This window comes from Xenopus tropicalis, chromosome 8 (assembly GCF_000004195.4).
Source record: "Xenopus tropicalis strain Nigerian chromosome 8, UCB_Xtro_10.0, whole genome shotgun sequence".
Classification (NCBI taxonomy): Eukaryota; Metazoa; Chordata; class Amphibia; order Anura; family Pipidae; genus Xenopus; species Xenopus tropicalis.
The window spans coordinates 132,478,302-132,495,778 of record NC_030684.2 but is presented as its reverse complement, the minus strand read 5'-3'; the positions used below and the strand labels follow the sequence as shown (position 1 = coordinate 132,495,778).

Sequence of the window (17,477 nt, the reverse complement as noted above, 5' to 3'; positions counted from 1 at the left end):
TCTAATGATAAACTGTGCCCCCTACAGGCAGATATTTTGGGTATGATATGAAGGATTTAAAGGGGAACTCCACCCAAACACAACTTGAGCTGTGGAGTTGTTGCAATATGTAACATCAGTGTTTTACTCCCTCCCCCCTGCCAGGATTTCAAATGATGCAGAAAAAGAACTGTTTTGCAGTTGGATTTCAGCATATAAAATGGTATTTATTCATACTTTCTGAAGGAACAGATTACAGTGATAAGTATAATAATGGTTTCTGTGTTGTGTGGGGCTCTTTAACAAATGTTGGTTCCAAGCCAGAGTCCTCCTTTAATAAAGATAAAAGCAAGATACAGAGTTGAACTACGTATGCGTAAGGTTAGATGGATGGAAAAGGACCGAGGCATCCCATTGCATCACTATGTATGGCCAACTGTCGTTGTTAAGAGGATTATTTTGACAGTCTGTATTTCAGAGAGAAACAACAGGCAGACTTTATCTTGGATGAAAGCACAGTATTCTGACAGTCACGTTGGATGGCAAATCTGTCACGTTTACAGATCTAATTTTCATATCAGGACCATGGGCGTCCACAGAAGGGGGCAAGAGGGGGCACTTGCCCCCCCCTGGAAAAGTAGCAAAAAAAACCTTACTTTCTGCACTGTCTCCTCAAGCCCGTTTTTGCTGTGCTCCGATTGGATCTTTCTTCTTGTGGATTCTCCAATCAGAGCACAGCTTCCTTGACAGACTTTAAAATTGACCAATCAGAGCACAGATGCACACAGGGATCGGGAGATTTTGCAAACTGGAAACAAATGAAGACTGAAAAGAAGAATCTGCAGCTGTAACTTTACCTGAGAACCAACTCTCAACTTTTGCTGCAGATTTCATCCCACAGGCACTATACACAGGTACTATACACAGGCACTATACACAGGTACTATACACAGGTACTATACACAGGTACTATACACAGGCACTATACACAGGTACTATACCCAGGCACTATACCCAGGTACTATACCCAGGTACTATACACAGGTACTATACACAGGTACTATACCCAGGTACTATACCCAGGCACTATACCCAGGTACTATACCCAGGCACTATACCCAGGCACTATACACAGGCACTATACACAGGTACTATACACACAGGTACTATACACAGGTACTATACCCAGGCACTATACCCAGGTACTATACCCAGGTACTATACCCAGGCACTATACCCAGGCACTATACACAGGTACTATACACAGGCACTATACACAGGTACTATACCCAGGCACTATACCCAGGTACTATACCCAGGTACTATACCCAGGCACTATACCCAGGCACTATACCCAGGTACTATACCCAGGTACTATACCCAGGTACTATACCCAGGCACTATACCCAGGCACTATACGCAGGCACTATACCCAGGCACTATACCCAGGCACTATACCCAGGCACTATACGCAGGCACTATACGCAGGCACTATACCCAGGCACTATACGCAGGCACTATACGCAGGCACTATACGCAGGTACTATACCCAGGCACTATACACAGGCACTATACACAGGTACTATACCCAGGTTCTATACCCAGGTACTATACCCAGGCACTATACGCAGGCACTATAAACAGGTACTATACCCAGGTACTATACACAGGCACTATACACAGGTACTATACCCAGGTACTATACACAGGCACTATAAACAGGTACTATACCCAGGTACTATACACAGGCACTATACACAGGTACTATACCCAGGTACTATACCCAGGTACTATACACAGGCACTATACACAGGTACTATACCCAGGTACTATACACAGGCCTCTGTTCTGCCTCTATACAGATTTCAAATGGGGGCCAAAAATATTGCTCTGTGAGGCTACAATTTTATTATTATTATAATTTTGTATTACTTATTTTTCCAAGTAGGCCCCTTAACTATTCATATTCCCATCTCTTGTTTAAACCACTACCTGGTTGCTAGGGTAAATAAGACCCTAGCAACCAGATAGCTGCTGAAATACCAAATGGAGAGCTGCTGAACAAAAAGCTAAATAACTGAAAAACCATTAAAAATAAAAGTGAATTTGAATGCGAACTAGCCCTGATCACAAACACAAATGTTTGCAGATCCCCTCACAGAAATGCGCGTATAAATACTTTAACATACTAAACATTTTAGGGTAAAAACAAAAAAGCCCCCCCCGCACTTTTGTACAGTATCCCTGGGAGTCAGTGGGAACGGCAAGAGGTAGTTGGGAGGTTAACTTTTTACGCCAGCAGCGAATCCACTAAGTGTCACATTAGCTGTAGGTCAGTCTGTGTATGGGCCATCTTTAGCCTCCCCTAGTATCATCCTGCAAAAAAAATATATATATTTATATATATATATATATATATATATATATATTTGTCTGTTGCAGGATGATACTAGCTTACTTGCCCCCCCTTGGAAAATTTTCTGCGGACGCCCATGATCAGGACATGCCTTTCCTTCTCCTTTAAGGGATTGTTTAGACTAAAAACCCATATATGCTATATGGCCAAACATACAGTATCTGGGCCTAGACATATCGTCTGATATTGAAAGTGGTCAGCATTAAAACTCATTTCTAGGTTCCAAACTGTCTGTGCATATTAGCCATTGAGAGTATCAGGATTTTATGCACAATTATCTGCACACAAGCCTAACATCATATTAGTACCCTGGTTGGAGTGTCCATAGAGGTAAAGCCTCTCTTATTTCTCCAACAGGAGAAACTGGAGAAGTGTTCATAGTACGTTAGGTTGAAAAAAGACGTACGTACATCACGTTCAACCTTATATATAACCTGCCTAACTGCTAGTTGATCCAGGGGAAGGCGAAAACCCCATCTGAAGCCTCTCTCAAACAGAGAAAAGGCATCACTTTGCAATGAGGGAGAGCCATTAGGGTGAAGACACACGTTGATTAGTCGCCACAACTTTTTAAAAAGTTGACTAATTGTGTTGACAAAAAAAACACGCTGATCTTCGCCCTTAGTGTGTATTTAATGGAAACATGCATGCCCTGTGCATCATGTCGGACGCAATCCTGTGGCAACAATAAGCATCAATGTGTACACACCTTGTTGCCAACAATAACATACCTGCGTCAATGCATGCAGGCGTGAAAGAGGCAGAAAGAAGCCTGCCAGGAACCATATGCACCTGAGGCCCTCTAGTGGTGGGATTAAAAAAAAGGCAGCAAAAATTACAGGTATAATGCTGTATAATGCTTGGGACCTGGGGTTTTCCAGATAAGGGATCTTTCTGTAATATGGATCACCAAACCTTAGGTCTGCCAAATATCAATTAAACATTTAATAACCCAAATATGGATTCATGCAGCTTAGTTCGGATCAAGTACAGGTACTGTTTTATTATTACAGAGAAAAGGGAATCATTTAACCATGAAATAAACCCAATAGGGCTGTTCTGCCCCCAATAAGGGGTAATTATATCTTAGTTGGGATCAAGTACAGGTACTGTTTTATTATTACAGAGAAAAGGGAATCATTTAACCATGAAATAAACCCAATAGGGCTGTTCTGCCCCCAATAAGGGGTAATTATATCTTAGTTGGGATCAAGTACAGGTACTGTTTTATTATTACAGAGAAAAGGGAATCATTTAACCATTAAATAAACCCAATAGGGCTGTTCTGCCCCCAATAAGGGGTAATTATATCTTAGTTTGGATTAAGTACAGGTACTGTTTTATTATTACAGAGAAAAGGGAATCATTTAACCATTAAATAAACCCAATAGGGCTGTTCTGCCCCCAATAAGGGGTAATTATATCTTAGTTGGGATCAAGTACAGGTACTGTTTTATTATTACAGAGAAAAGGGAATCATTTAACCATTAAATAAACCCAATAGGGCTGTTCTGCCCCCAATAAGGGGTAATTATATCTTAGTTGGGATCAAGTACAGGTACTGGTTTAGTATTACAGAGAAAAGGGAATCATTTAACCATTAAATAAACCCAATAGGGCTGTTCTGCCCCCAATAAGGGGTAATTATATCTTAGTTGGGATCAAGTACAGGTACTGTTTTATTATTACAGAGAAAAGGGAATCATTTAACCATTAAATAAACCCAATAGGGCTGTTCTGCCCCAATAAGGGGTAATTATATCTTAGTTGGGATCAAGTACAGGTACTGTTTTATTATTACAGAGAAAAGGGAATCATTTAACCATGAAATAAACCCAATAGGGCTGTTCTGCCCCAATAAGGGGTAATTATACCTTAGTTGGGATCAAGTACAGGTACTGTTTTATTATTACAGAGAAAAGGGAATCATTTAACCATTAAATAAACCCAATAGGGCTGTTCTGCCCCCAATAAGGGGTAATTATATCTTAGTTGGGATCAAGTACAGGTACTGTTTTATTATTACAGAGAAAAGGGAATCATTTAACCATTAAATAAACCCAATAGGGCTGTTCTGCCCCCAATAAGGGGTAATTATATCTTAGTTGGGATCAAGTACAGGTACTGGTTTAGTATTACAGAGAAAAGGGAATCATTTAACCATTAAATAAACCCAATAGGGCTGTTCTGCCCCCAATAAGGGGTAATTATATCTTAGTTGGGATCAAGTACAGGTACTGTTTTATTATTACAGAGAAAAGGGAATCATTTAACCATTAAATAAACCCAATAGGGCTGTTCTGCCCCAATAAGGGGTAATTATATCTTAGTTGGGATCAAGTACAGGTACTGTTTTATTATTACAGAGAAAAGGGAATCATTTAACCATGAAATAAACCCAATAGGGCTGTTCTGCCCCAATAAGGGGTAATTATACCTTAGTTGGGATCAAGTACAGGTACTGTTTTATTATTACAGAGAAAAGGTACCTATTAAATAAACCCAATAGGGCTGTTCTGCCCCCAATAAGGGGTAATTAGTTGGGATCAAGTACAGGTACTGTTTTATTATTACAGAGAAAAAGAAAATCACTTTTAAAATTTAGAATTATATGCTTATAATGGAATCTATGGGAGATGGGCTTTCCATAATCCTGAGCTTTCTGGATACGGGTTTCTGGATCCTATACCACTATATCCAAAATCCTGCATCAAGGTGAAAAAGCAAGTTTGCAAAGGTCCAAATAATTAAAGGTATGTATTTTTTAAAAAAAGCATGCAAAATGGCCAGGCATTATAAGTGGTCAGCCAGAAATGCAGGGCCCTGATGTATATAGAAAAACTATTTCCAAGGGCGTTTTTGCTGTCCCTGGTAAATTGAAGGGTGCTGCAGCTTAAGGCAAGATCCTTAACTCACCTCAAGGCAGCAGCACCCTGCCTACCTCTAAAGGTGGCCATACATGTTAAGAGGTTGCCAAGTGAGCGGATCTTCTCCCGATATCCCCACCTACGGGTGGGTGTTATCGGGCGAATTCAGGCTAATTTGAACGCTGGTAATAGGCGCAGTTGACTAAATTTTTTAATCTGCCCAATCGATTTCTGGCCAATTTCAGGCCAGATGTCGGTCAGGCAGGTCTGTCATTTGTTCCCCTACACGGGCTGATAAGCTGCCGAGTCAGTCTAAAGGTGGCCATACACGAGCCACCTTTAGGCCTCAGGCATAGGGGTGGGGCAGACAGTTACTTTCACTTTCAATTCAGAACTTCTTAGATGTCCCTGCCCTCCTCTCATTCCCCCTCCCTCCTCACCATCTAATTGTGTAACCAGTGCATGGATATGGGCATCAGGTTCCCCCCCCCCATACTGGCACAGAAACAAGATTTTAGCAGGATGCACAGTTTGTCTTAATAACAATGTCCACAAAATGGCACCTGCCTGTTTTCTGCAATGGTGAATTCCAGTGTTTATGGAAATAAGTTTAAAATAATGTATATAGTGTAACTGAAGTTTATTTTGCTTGACAAACACAATAGAAAACAATTTGTAATTATTTCTTAGGGTAACAGGTCCCCTTTAATACCAAACATTCCAGTTTTTGAACCAAAATTCAAATTCAAGCTTTCTTAGCACAAAAAAAACTCCAATCATTAAAAAAAATCAAACTCAAATGTGGATAAATCGCCCCCTAAGTATGGGCCATAGCCCATACAGCACACAGCGCTCCCCAGCTTGCACAACTAAATGGCAAAAAAAGGAAGATTTTGATCCTTTGACTCTTAAGCTGGCCATATACACCAATAAAATTGTGTGTGGGCTCCGAATTTTTGTCCCATGGTGATCGGTCATTTAGTCGATCAGACAGGTTAGAAAATTTTGGTCAGATAATGGAAAAATCTGCGTGTGTATTGTATATCTGACAATATCCACGGGGACCAACGACTTTCACACGACTGGTGCCTGCCAACTATTTCATGTTTAGAACATCCTCCCATTTGTTATTTTTAGGGCTTTATCCTACAATTTCAGTCTGAATGTTAAAACTCAAATCTGAACGAGTATGGCCAGCTTAAAGGTAGCCATACATGTAGCAATTTCGATCTTTCGTGCGATCATTCCTACCCTCCACTGACGTTCAGGGCTGAATCATCAGATATGGAGGTAGAAACAATAGAAATTCTACCTCCACCTGATGATTCAGCCCTGAACGTAGATTTTGCTCAAAATCTTTAAACCTGGAGTCAACCGATATCCGCAGCCTTTTGCGATATCGGTTGCCTCGTCGAGCCGCCATGCACGCACCGAATTGGTGCTTGTATGGCCGGCTTTAGACTGGCAGGCTGATCACACTCCCTTTGCCCCCCCACCCAATCCCATGCATGCCAAGGTGCGCCACACTGGTGACTGGGCAGCCAGGAGATTGGACAGCAGTTCGGACCTCCCGCCAAATCCCATGTGACTTCCGTCAGTGGCACGCTGCCTCGCTGCCCCTAAACATTTGCCTGTTCAGTCCCCACTTCATAATGCAGTGCCCAGTGCCAGTACCCTTTCGCACCAAATGCAGGACAGGGTAAAACAAATATGGCGCCTGATGCCTCCAGTGCGCTTCCACCTTTCCTTAGCACTCTGGTACTTTTACAGCCTTCCAAAGGGCAATGTCCCTGATGTCACTTGCCTTCTTTTGCAATTCTGACAAGTATTTCCTGACACTGAGTATATTTATCTTGCTTGTTTATAAAGTGGAGTAAAACATTACCAGTGATGTTGCTCATAGCAGCCAATCAAATGCTTTGCTTTGGTTTTCTAACTGTTGAAATCTACTTGCTGATTGGGTGCCTGGGCAACATCACCATTAATGCTTCACTCCGCTTTTTACACAGGATGCTAAATATACCCCTAAAGGGACAATGTTTCCCTGCTCCCACCCAGCCCGGATATATGCTTTCCAGTCAGTTTCCCTGTGCTTATTAGTTTTATTTGCTCTTATAATTCTGTCACAAGAAGCTCCCACAGGCAGCACATTGCTGCAACTCACAGATTACAGTCCCTGCAGGTTATAGTAGTTTTCCCGCTTCAGGTTCAGTACAGAGAAATAGAAAACGAAATTGCATGCTGGGTATTGTAGTTTTATATTAAGCTAAGCTGTAGGCTAATAGTAAGATACAAACTACATTGCCCAGCATGCACTGGGAAAGGCATGTCAGAGAACTTTGGCTAGTTTCAAAACTACAAACCCGCCAAAGCTGCACAAACTAGCCCACATTTGCACCTCGGTGGGTTTGTAGTCTGGAAACCCGCCTGGGCTAAAATTATTAGCCCAATTTGGCAGAAAACCCGCCAACCCTGCGCCACAGTAAGATGAGTTGACGTCTCTCTAAATGGAGAGGGGAGGCGGGGCTTAGTAGTGGGCCGTCCAGATTGGAAGTATGGGCGTCAACAGGGGGCGGGCACTGGGCGTGACCAATGCTTCCAGAGAGTTCTGAGAGGGCTACAAGGTGTTGTGCCGGGGAGTAGTGTTGTGACGTGTATCTGTCTGTGTGGGGTATAAGGGGTAAGAGCCGGACCCCAGGGGGGCAGCGGGAACAGGTAAGCGCTAAGTATAGTCGTGTGCAGACTTAACTATGGAGTTGGCGATAGACTTTTTGCTGTGTATATACAACAATGTACTGCTGAGCCTGCTGGGAATGGTAGTTTGATAATATCTGGGAGGCAGTTGAACGGACTGGAGAGGGGTAGTGCCTAGGGTACAGCAGGACGCCCCCAATACAGGAATGACCCCCCCCCCCAATACAATACCCCCCCCCCCAGGCTTGTGTGTCTCCCTGTTACAGGTACTAGATTGGGTGGGAAAGGGGATTCCCTGATAGCCAATCAGATCCCCAGTCAGGTGCAGGTATAGGTGAGATGGTAATGCCCAGGAGCTAGCAATCTAATAGAATGGTTGGCTCTGCTCATATACATGTCTGTGTATAGGAACCCCAGGCTGAGAGCCCTTCCGCCCCACTCACTGGCAGCTAGGCTTAACCCCTTCCTGCCCAGCTGTAGCTCTTGGTGTATATTGTTTGTAGTGCTCAGGATATGCACCTAGGCTATTGTACCGTATGGGTTACGGTGTATATACACTTAGGCTATCCTACTGTACCGTATGGGTTACAGTGTATATACACTTAGGCTATCCTACTGTACCGTATGGGTTACAGTGTATATACACTTAGGCTATCCTACTGTACCGTATGGGTTACGGTGTATATACACTTAGGCTATCCTACTGTACCGTATGGGTTACGGTGTATATACACTTAGGCTATCCTACTGTACCGTATGGGTTAGGGTGTATATACACTTAGGCTATCCTACTGTACCGTATGGGTTACGGTGTATATACACTTAGGCTATCCTACTGTACCGTATGGGTTACGGTGTATATACACTTAGGCTATCCTACTGTACCGTATGGGTTACGGTGTATATACACTTAGGCTATCCTACTGTACCGTATGGGTTACGGTGTATATGCACTTAGGCTATCCTACTGTACCGTATGGGTTACGGTGTATATGCACTTAGGCTATCCTACTGTACCGTATGGGTTACGGTGTATATACACTTAGGCTATCCTACAGTACCGTATGGGTTACGGTGTATATACCCTTAGGCTATCCTACTGTACCGTATGGGTTACGGTGTATATACCCTTAGGCTATCCTACTGTACCGTATGGGTTACGGTGTATATACACTTGGGCTATCCTACTGTACCGTATGGGTCACGGTGTATATACAGGGGGCCGTGCCGCTGTACCGTATGGGTCACGGTGTATATACAGGGGGCCGTGCCGCTGTACCGTATGGGTCACGGTGTATATACAGGGGGCCGTGCCGCTGTACCGTATGGGTCACGGTGTATATACAGGGGGCCGTGCCGCTGTACCGTATGGGTCACGGTGTATATACAGGGGGCCGTGCCGCCGTACCGTATGGGTTACGGTGTATATACAGGGGGCCGTGACGCTGTACCGTATGGGTTACAGTCAATGAATGGTGGGCTACAGAGCATGTACCAAGAAGCGTTTGAATTAGCCTGTGGCGGGCTGAGCGCCTCCCTGCAGGGTTAGACTGCTATAGGCTGTTATCATTGTGTGGGAAGATTCTGGAACAGTGCAGAAGTGCTGATACGTCCCCTTTGGGGGCCCCGGCACCCTCCCCCTGCTTGGGGCTGTGCAGGCGACACTTAGGTAGCAATTATCAGCTGAGCACAACTAGATGTAAACAAGACTGGCTGCATAGCTCCCAGCACTGTTACAGGTAATCGTAGGCAAGCATTCGTGTAACCCCCTCTGCCAGGAATGCTGGGAGTTGTAGTTTCTCTTTGCAATAAGAGCAGCAGTTTATGTGTCTTTGGCAAGCTGTGAGCTTGGTATCAATTCCAGTTAGAGCATTATATTTATTGCTAATATTATTATCCTGTGTTTATACTGCACTTACATTTTCTGCTGAGATGATACATTATTCCCATCAGTCCCTGCTCCAGTGAGCTTACAATCTAAGGTCCCTATCACATTCCCATCAGTCCCTGCCCCAGTGGAGCTTACAATCTAAGGTCCCTATCCCATTCCCATCAGCCCCTGCCCCAGTGAGCTTACAATCTAAGGTCCCTATCACATTCCCATCAGTCCCTGCCCCAGTGGAGCTTACAATCTAAGGTCCCTATCACATTCCCATCAGTCCCTGCCCCAGTGAGCTTACAATCTAAGGTCCCTATCCCATTCCCATCAGTCCCTGCCCCAGTGAGCTTACAATCTAAGGTCCCTATCACATTCCCATCAGTCCCTGCCCCAGTGGAGCTTACAATCTAAGGTCCCTATCACATTCCCATCAGTCCCTGCCCCAGTGAGCTTACAATCTAAGGTCCCTATCACATTCCCATCAGCCCCTGCCCCAGTGAGCTTACAGTCTAAGGTCCTTATCCTATTCCCATCAGTCCCTGCCCCAGTGAGCTTACAATCTAAGGTCCCTATCACATTCCCATCAGCCCCTGCCCCAGTGGAGCTTACAATCTAAGGTCCCTATCACATTCCCATCAGCCCCTGCCCCAGTGAGCTTACAATCTATGGTCCCTATCACATTCCCATCAGTCCCTGCCCCAGTGAGCTTACAATCTAAGGTTCCTATCCCATTCCCATCAGTCCCTGCCCCAGTGGAGCTTACAATCTAAGGTCCCTATCACATTCCCATCAGTCCCTGCCCCAGTGAGCTTACAATCTAAGGTTCCTATCCCATTCCCATCAGTCCCTGCCCCAGTGGAGCTTACAATCTAGGGTCCCTATCACATTCCCATCAGTCCCTGTCCCAGTGAGCTTACAATCTAAGGTCCCTATCACATTCCCATCAGTCCCTGCCCCAGTGGAGCTTACAATCTAGGGTCCCTATCACATTCCCATCAGTCCCTGGGAGTTGCAGTTCAGCAGCACTTCCTGGCTACCTTCTGGCTGAGGGTCTGTCTCTGTAAATGAATGTCAATGTGTATTACCACCACCTTCCATGGTATATGAGGCCAGTAATGCCAACTTACACCAAGTTGGCAGCCTATTGGCCAAAACAATGCCCCCCCCCCCCAAACAATCTTTCTGTATCATATATCAATCAGAAAGGCCGGAAGTTCCAGTGTCTAATCCAACGTTTACTGCCTTGTCTGCAGGAAGAGCAAACATGGTAAAGGAAACTGGATATTACGACCTGCTTGGCGTAAGGCCCTCTGCGTCCTCAGAAGAGATAAGGCGAGCGTTCAGACGCCTTGCATTAAAGTATCACCCTGACAAGAACCCCAGTGCTGGGGAAAAGGTATGGCTACCAAGAGCAACCTGTGGGCCACCTGTCATGGCTTCTTGCTTTTCTTCTACAAAACTTGTCCATACATGGTAAGATTTGCTAGGTTGGTGAGGGTGCCAAACGAGCAAATCTCTCCCCCTGATATGCCCACCTTGGGAGGGCGGAATAGTGCTAATGCCAAACGATCGCAATCAATTATGTGGATAGGACTGAATTAATGAGCCGATGCAGTCCTCGATCCGATGAACAATCAAGCCTGTCTGGTCAATTTTAAGTCAGTTATTTGTCGGGTTGGCCCTTTGGGGGGGTGCTCATACACGGGCAGATCGGCTTCCGAGTCGGTCTTAAGGTGGCCATACACGGGCAGATTTTAGCTGCCGCTTCGGCACATGGATGGGCACCCCCAATGGGCCTATCAGACCGATATCTGGCCTAAAATACGGCAGATATCTATAGGACAGGTTTGATTTTCCGTCGGATCAAGAACCGCATCGGCTCCACGATCCAACTGCGCCTACGCCCGTCCTTGTAATGCAGTTGTTTGGCCCTAGGGCCAATCGAATTAGCCTGATATCGCCCACGTTTAGATGGGCATATTGGGAGAAGATCTGCTCGCTTGGCGATTTTGCCAAACAAGCATATCTTCCAGCGTATGGCCACCTTTAGGGACCCGAATCGGCAGCTGAAATCTGTCTGTGTATGGCCACCTTTGGTTTCAATGAAGCCAAAATGGCAACCACAAATAAGGGTCGTCCAACCTTTTAGACAGGGACCCATCTTTGTATTGCAGCCATAATACATAAAGGGGAATTTATTGAACGGGGGTAGGCATCACACTTAACTCTGAAATCTGTCCTCACAGAAATTCATATTGACCGTATCCTAATTTAAACAGTTTAAACAGATCTCCAAAGCCTATGAAATTCTCCACGACTCGCATAAAAGAGAACTGTACGACCGCGGCGGAGAGGATGCCCTCACAGGCAACAGCACGGGGTGCAGGAGCGCCTTCGATTCCCCATTGGACATATTCAACCTGTTTTTTGGTGGCAGCACTAGAGTACACCATCAGGCAGAGAGGAAAGGTACGCCATTATTTCCTGCTTGCTGCGCTCAATGAGCCATCATAGAGCACCTTTAGTAGCTTCTCCCACACTTCAGCACTGGTATGGGGTTATGGGAAATGGGTACTTTCCCCCCGATACCCCAAGCATTATGGCCGCCGTCTAACTGTGTGTGTCGTTTCCTCCATCGTCTTTAGGGAAGAGTGTAGCCCACCACCTTCCTGTGTCATTGGAAGATCTGTACAATGGTGCAACAAGAAAACTGTCCCTACAGAAGAATGCCATCTGTGCGAAGTGCAAAGGTATGTGCTCAGAGGAATGCAGCTTTATAGGGCCATAACCCTGTGGTTCTTATATCTAGAGACTTATGAGATCAGGGCTTTGTTCTCCCTGTACTCCATCATGGTGTTTCTGACTCAGCCTTCCTTATCTGACACCAGCTGCTCTTAAATATGGGCTGGAAATTGAGCTGAAGTCACTGGGGTTTAGTCAGATAAGGGAATAATGAATATGATACAGCCATAGCTACTGTAACTCATAGCCTATATACATGTAAACCATACATCTATATCAGTAAAGAAATTCCACTGAACTAAGTACAATTCAGCAGGAACTTTCCTTAAGTTCACTCATAGCCTGTACAGAGAGATACCATAAAACTATGGCAGCATAGGGATTCCCCTGTACTAAGCATAATTCAGCAGGAACAGCCCCCTATGTTTTCTCATAGCCTGTACAGAGAGATTCCATAAAACTATGGCAGCATAGGGATTCCCCTGTACTAAGCACAATTCAGCAGGAACAGCCCCCTAAGTTTGCTCATAGTTTTTACAGAGAGATACCATAAAACTATGACAGCATAGGGATTCCCCTGTACTGAGCACAATTCAGCAGGAACAGCCCCCTAAGTTTGCTCATACCCTGTACAGAGACATACCATAAAACTATGGCAGCATAGGGATTCCCCTGTACTGAGCACAATTCAGCAGGAACAGCCCCCTAAGTTTGCTCATACCCTGTACAGAGAGATACCATAAAACTATGGCAGCATAGGGATTCCCCTGTACTGAGCACAATTCAGCAGGAACAGCCCCCTAAGTTTGCTCATACCCTGTACAGAGAGATACCATAAAACTATGGCAGCATAGGGATTCCCCTGTACTGAGCACAATTCAGCAGGAACAGCCCCCTAAGTTTGCTCATACCCTGTACAGAGAGATACCATAAAACTGGCAGCATAGGGATTCCCCTGTACTGAGCACAATTCAGCAGGAACAGCCCCCTAAGTTTGCTCATACCCTGTACAGAGAGATTCCATAAAACTGGCAGCATAGGGATTCTTGGGTAGATTCAAGGCCTCCTCTTTACAGATTGAGGCAAAATAACAGTTACATTGTAGTTGAGGTTCTAAAAAAAAACCAAAAAACCAACCTGTTAATCAGGTTCAGCCTTTAATTTGATCCAGAGGATTAACTTCCAGTGACTAAAACCTAATTATTTCTTAAGTTAATCACCACTCACTGCCTTTCTAGGATCCCATAACTTGGCTTTATTATGAAGGGCCCCTTCCTTTGCTGAAGTTTCAGTCTCCCGTGCCTCCAACCTAAGTTGTAAATTGGTTTATAGATACTAATTAGTGGATTAAGGTCTGATCTTGAACATAGGTCTGAGAAATGCCGGTGTTTACCAGCATGACTGTGCCTGCTGTGTGGGTTAGGCACTCAGGTATTCAGTCTATTTGTGAATCAGACCCAACACACTATTTGTGCTAAATGGTGCATGTACATTCCAAGGGGATGAAATATGGTGCCTAGAAAGTAACAGTTCCGTCTTGCACCACTAGGAGGCAGGGCACTTGTAACCTGACTTGCAATACCCCAGTGAAACAGTCTTTTCATCTGAATTAATGAAGCAAATTGGATCTTTGGCAGCCATTCACTTTGTGTCTGTTTCCCCACAGGCAGCGGTGCCAAACAGGGATCCATAACCAAGTGTCCCAAGTGCCAGGGGTGCGGCATAGAGGTACATTTACTGACCCACATACCCGGGGTCATGAGTCAGATCCAGACCCCCTGCTCCGAATGCAACGGGAAAGGCGAATGTATCCGATTACGAGATCGGTGCCAGGTCTGCAGCGGGAGGAAGATTATCCGAGAAAAGAAGATCCTAACTGTGCACATAGACAAAGGTTGGTACTTTGCGCATTCAAAGAAAGATTAGTAACCCTGACAAATGGAATAGTCCGTGGCGCTCTGGGATATTCACTATTATGCCACATTGAGGTAAGGCAGCCCAGATGGGTAATAATATTATAGAGGTCCTGGAGCCAAAAGCCAAGGTTAACTAGGCAGTTAAGTCAAGGTTAGGTGAGAATCATATTATTTAGGGAACTTTTCTTCCCCTTGAATGGGTATGCTAAGGCTCCCAGTCTGTTACCAGCATTGTGATGGCAGGCAGTTTAAGCAGTAGTAGGGCTTCTGCAACAAACCATTTAAGATGCTTCACTATTCCTTATGTGGTTTTTTTCCTATATCCATTCAGGCATGAAGAGTGGCCAGAAGATCATTTTCCATGAAGAAGGAGACCAGGCTCCTGGCCTGCAACCAGGCGATATCATTATAGTCCTAGATCAGAAATCACACCCAGTCTTTCAGCGGAAAGGGCATGACCTGGTCATGAAAATGGAGATCCAGTTGGCCGACGCTCTTTGCGGATGTAGGCAGAGTATAAAGACACTGGATGGCAGGACACTGTTGGTCACGTCACAGCCAGGTATGGAGCCCATCTTGGTACAGGGCACAACATAGGAGGTGATTTATTTCATTGGTTTGTAAACTCAAATATATTATGCATCTACTCTCCTGCAGGTGAAGTGATCAAGCCTGGGGACATTAAATGTATTCCAAAGGAAGGGATGCCTATTTATCGAAACCTATATGAGAAAGGAAGCTTGATAATACAGTTCCAGGTAAGGCATATGTGATTGTATCTGGGATAGACAGTAGGTACGAGTGTCGGTGGGATAGACAGTAGGTACGAGTGTCGGTGGGATAGACAGTAGGTACGAGTGTCGGTGGGATAGACAGTAGGTACGAGTGTCGGGGGGATAGACAGTAGGTACGAGTGTCGGTGGGATAGACAGTAGGTACGAGTGTCGGTGGGATAGACAGTAGGTACGAGTGTCGGTGGGATAGACAGTAGGTACGAGTGTCGGGGGGATAGACAGTAGGTACGAGTGTCGGGGGGATAGACAGTAGGTACCAGTGTCGGTGGGATAGACAGTTGGTACGAGTGTCGGTGGGATAGACAGTTGGTACGAGTGTCGGTGGGATAGACAGTTGGTACGAGTGTCGGTGGGATAGACAGTAGGTACGAGTGTCGGTGGGATAGACAGTAGGTACCAGTGTCGGTGGGATAGACAGTAGGTACCAGTGTCGGTGGGATAGACAGTAGGGACAAGTGTCGGTGGGAAATGCTGATGGGAAAATTAAGCCTGCCTGATAAACATCTGCCCAATTTCCAGCATGATATCGGTTGGGTAGGCCCATCAGAGGGCCCCATACACAGGCAGATAAAGCTGCTGAATCGTTCGCCAGTTCAAATCTGCCCGTGTATGCACCTTTACCCTAAGTTTTTTTGTTTTTTTTTTTAAATGCCAATGCCACACCCATGGTTTTATCTTCTGTCTTGTCTGCAGATACATTTCCCAGAATCTGGTTGGCTGAATGGAGAACACCTGACCCAGCTGCAAGGCTTGTTCCCTTCCCGAGAGGAGCCCATCATTACAGAGGATATGGAGGAGGTCAGCCTGGCAGAGTATAACCCCTACGAGGACCAGAAACAACGAGGCAGACAGGAAGCCTATGAGGAAGACGAGGCGGTGCCTTTGCAGCGAGTCCAATGCCAAACCTCATGATCGCTGCTGTCCTGCTCCCTCTCTGCTCAGTTCATTCCGGAATCCGAGTGGGCGTTGCTTGTTTCTCCCCTCGTGCAGGGAGGCCATGTTCTAGGGACCTTGGTCGGGGCACAATTCCTTGCGTACTCTGCGCTCCAGCACCTTGTCTTCCTTATTGCCGCAGTCCATTGGGCCCCAGTTGAAATGAGCCAAACTGTGCCGATCTGCACGACGTGAAGTTGTGAAACTCCTGCTGATAAAACGGTGCTACCTCCTCCGAAATATGAAAGTCTTAATGTACATTATGTTTATAGGATGTAATTAGGGGTATAGCACAGGTAGGACTTCCAACCGTCTCACAACCTCAGTCATATTTACTTGCTGATCTGCAGTCGACTCAAAGCCAAAGTTGGACGGGGCCGGCCAGTGACTTCTCATCAGCAAATCCACCCCCTATATCCTGTAATGACACTGCTCAGGGTGTAGGATACCCAATTAGACCTGCCATGTTAATATCGGTTACAGGGTACCGCAGGAGTCTCGGTGATGCTCAGGTCTGGCTCCCAGACTCCATCCAGCAGGCACCGGCCATCGCTACATGCAAAAGCCATAGGGTCGCCACCATGGATAGTCTTTGGTTATTGAGTTACTTCCTCAGTTAACTTTATGGTAATAAAAAATGTTCGAGTTCTTTAAGACCCCATCGTTTTACGAACTTCCTTTTATCCTCATAGGTGACAGCGCCACCTTGTGTGCATTCTGTGAAATTCCAGTCTAACGCTAGTGCAATCTAATATAATATAAAGTTCACCTTTCTAATCATGAAGTCTTTCCACTATGTCATATATATCAAACACAAGGCCCGGGGGCCAAATCCGGCCCACCTGGCTGTTTTATGTTGCCCTTGGCGTGTCTGACCATCCAGCCTGATCAAATTCCATTTTCCTCACATAGTAACTAAGACTAAGGGGTATATTTATCATGCTGTGTAAAAAGTGGAGTGAAGCATTACCAGTAATGTTGGCCAAGGCATCCAATCAGTAATCAGATTTCAATAGTAGCAAAGCATCTATTGGCTGCTATGAGCAACATCACCGGCAATGTCTTACTCCACTTTTTACACATTGTTATAAATATACCCGTTAGTATCTTACTAAGTATATTAATACTTGTGTTTTAGATTTCGTCCCCCTTATGTGATTGAGTTTGACACCCTTGCACTATGCAATATTCTGTGAAAGAAATGTCTAGGGTGCAGTTTACCCTAGCAACCAGGCAGTGGTTGGAATCAAATACTGG

General features: G+C 45.1%; 1 protein-coding gene across 1 annotated transcript; it reads left to right on the top strand.

Moving 5' to 3' along the window:
- Positions 1 to 7,949: 7,949 nt before the first annotated feature.
- On the top strand, positions 7,950 to 16,879 carry dnaja4.2 (DnaJ (Hsp40) homolog, subfamily A, member 4, gene 2). Its single transcript, NM_001016990.2, is given in 8 exon segments — positions 7,950 to 7,977; positions 11,089 to 11,231; positions 12,115 to 12,304; positions 12,481 to 12,585; positions 14,244 to 14,471; positions 14,825 to 15,055; positions 15,151 to 15,251; positions 15,981 to 16,879. Coding segments are annotated over 7 exon segments (1,206 nt in total). The 5' UTR covers positions 7,950 to 7,977; positions 11,089 to 11,099; the 3' UTR covers positions 16,200 to 16,879.
- The last annotated feature ends 598 nt before the right edge of the window (positions 16,880 to 17,477 follow it).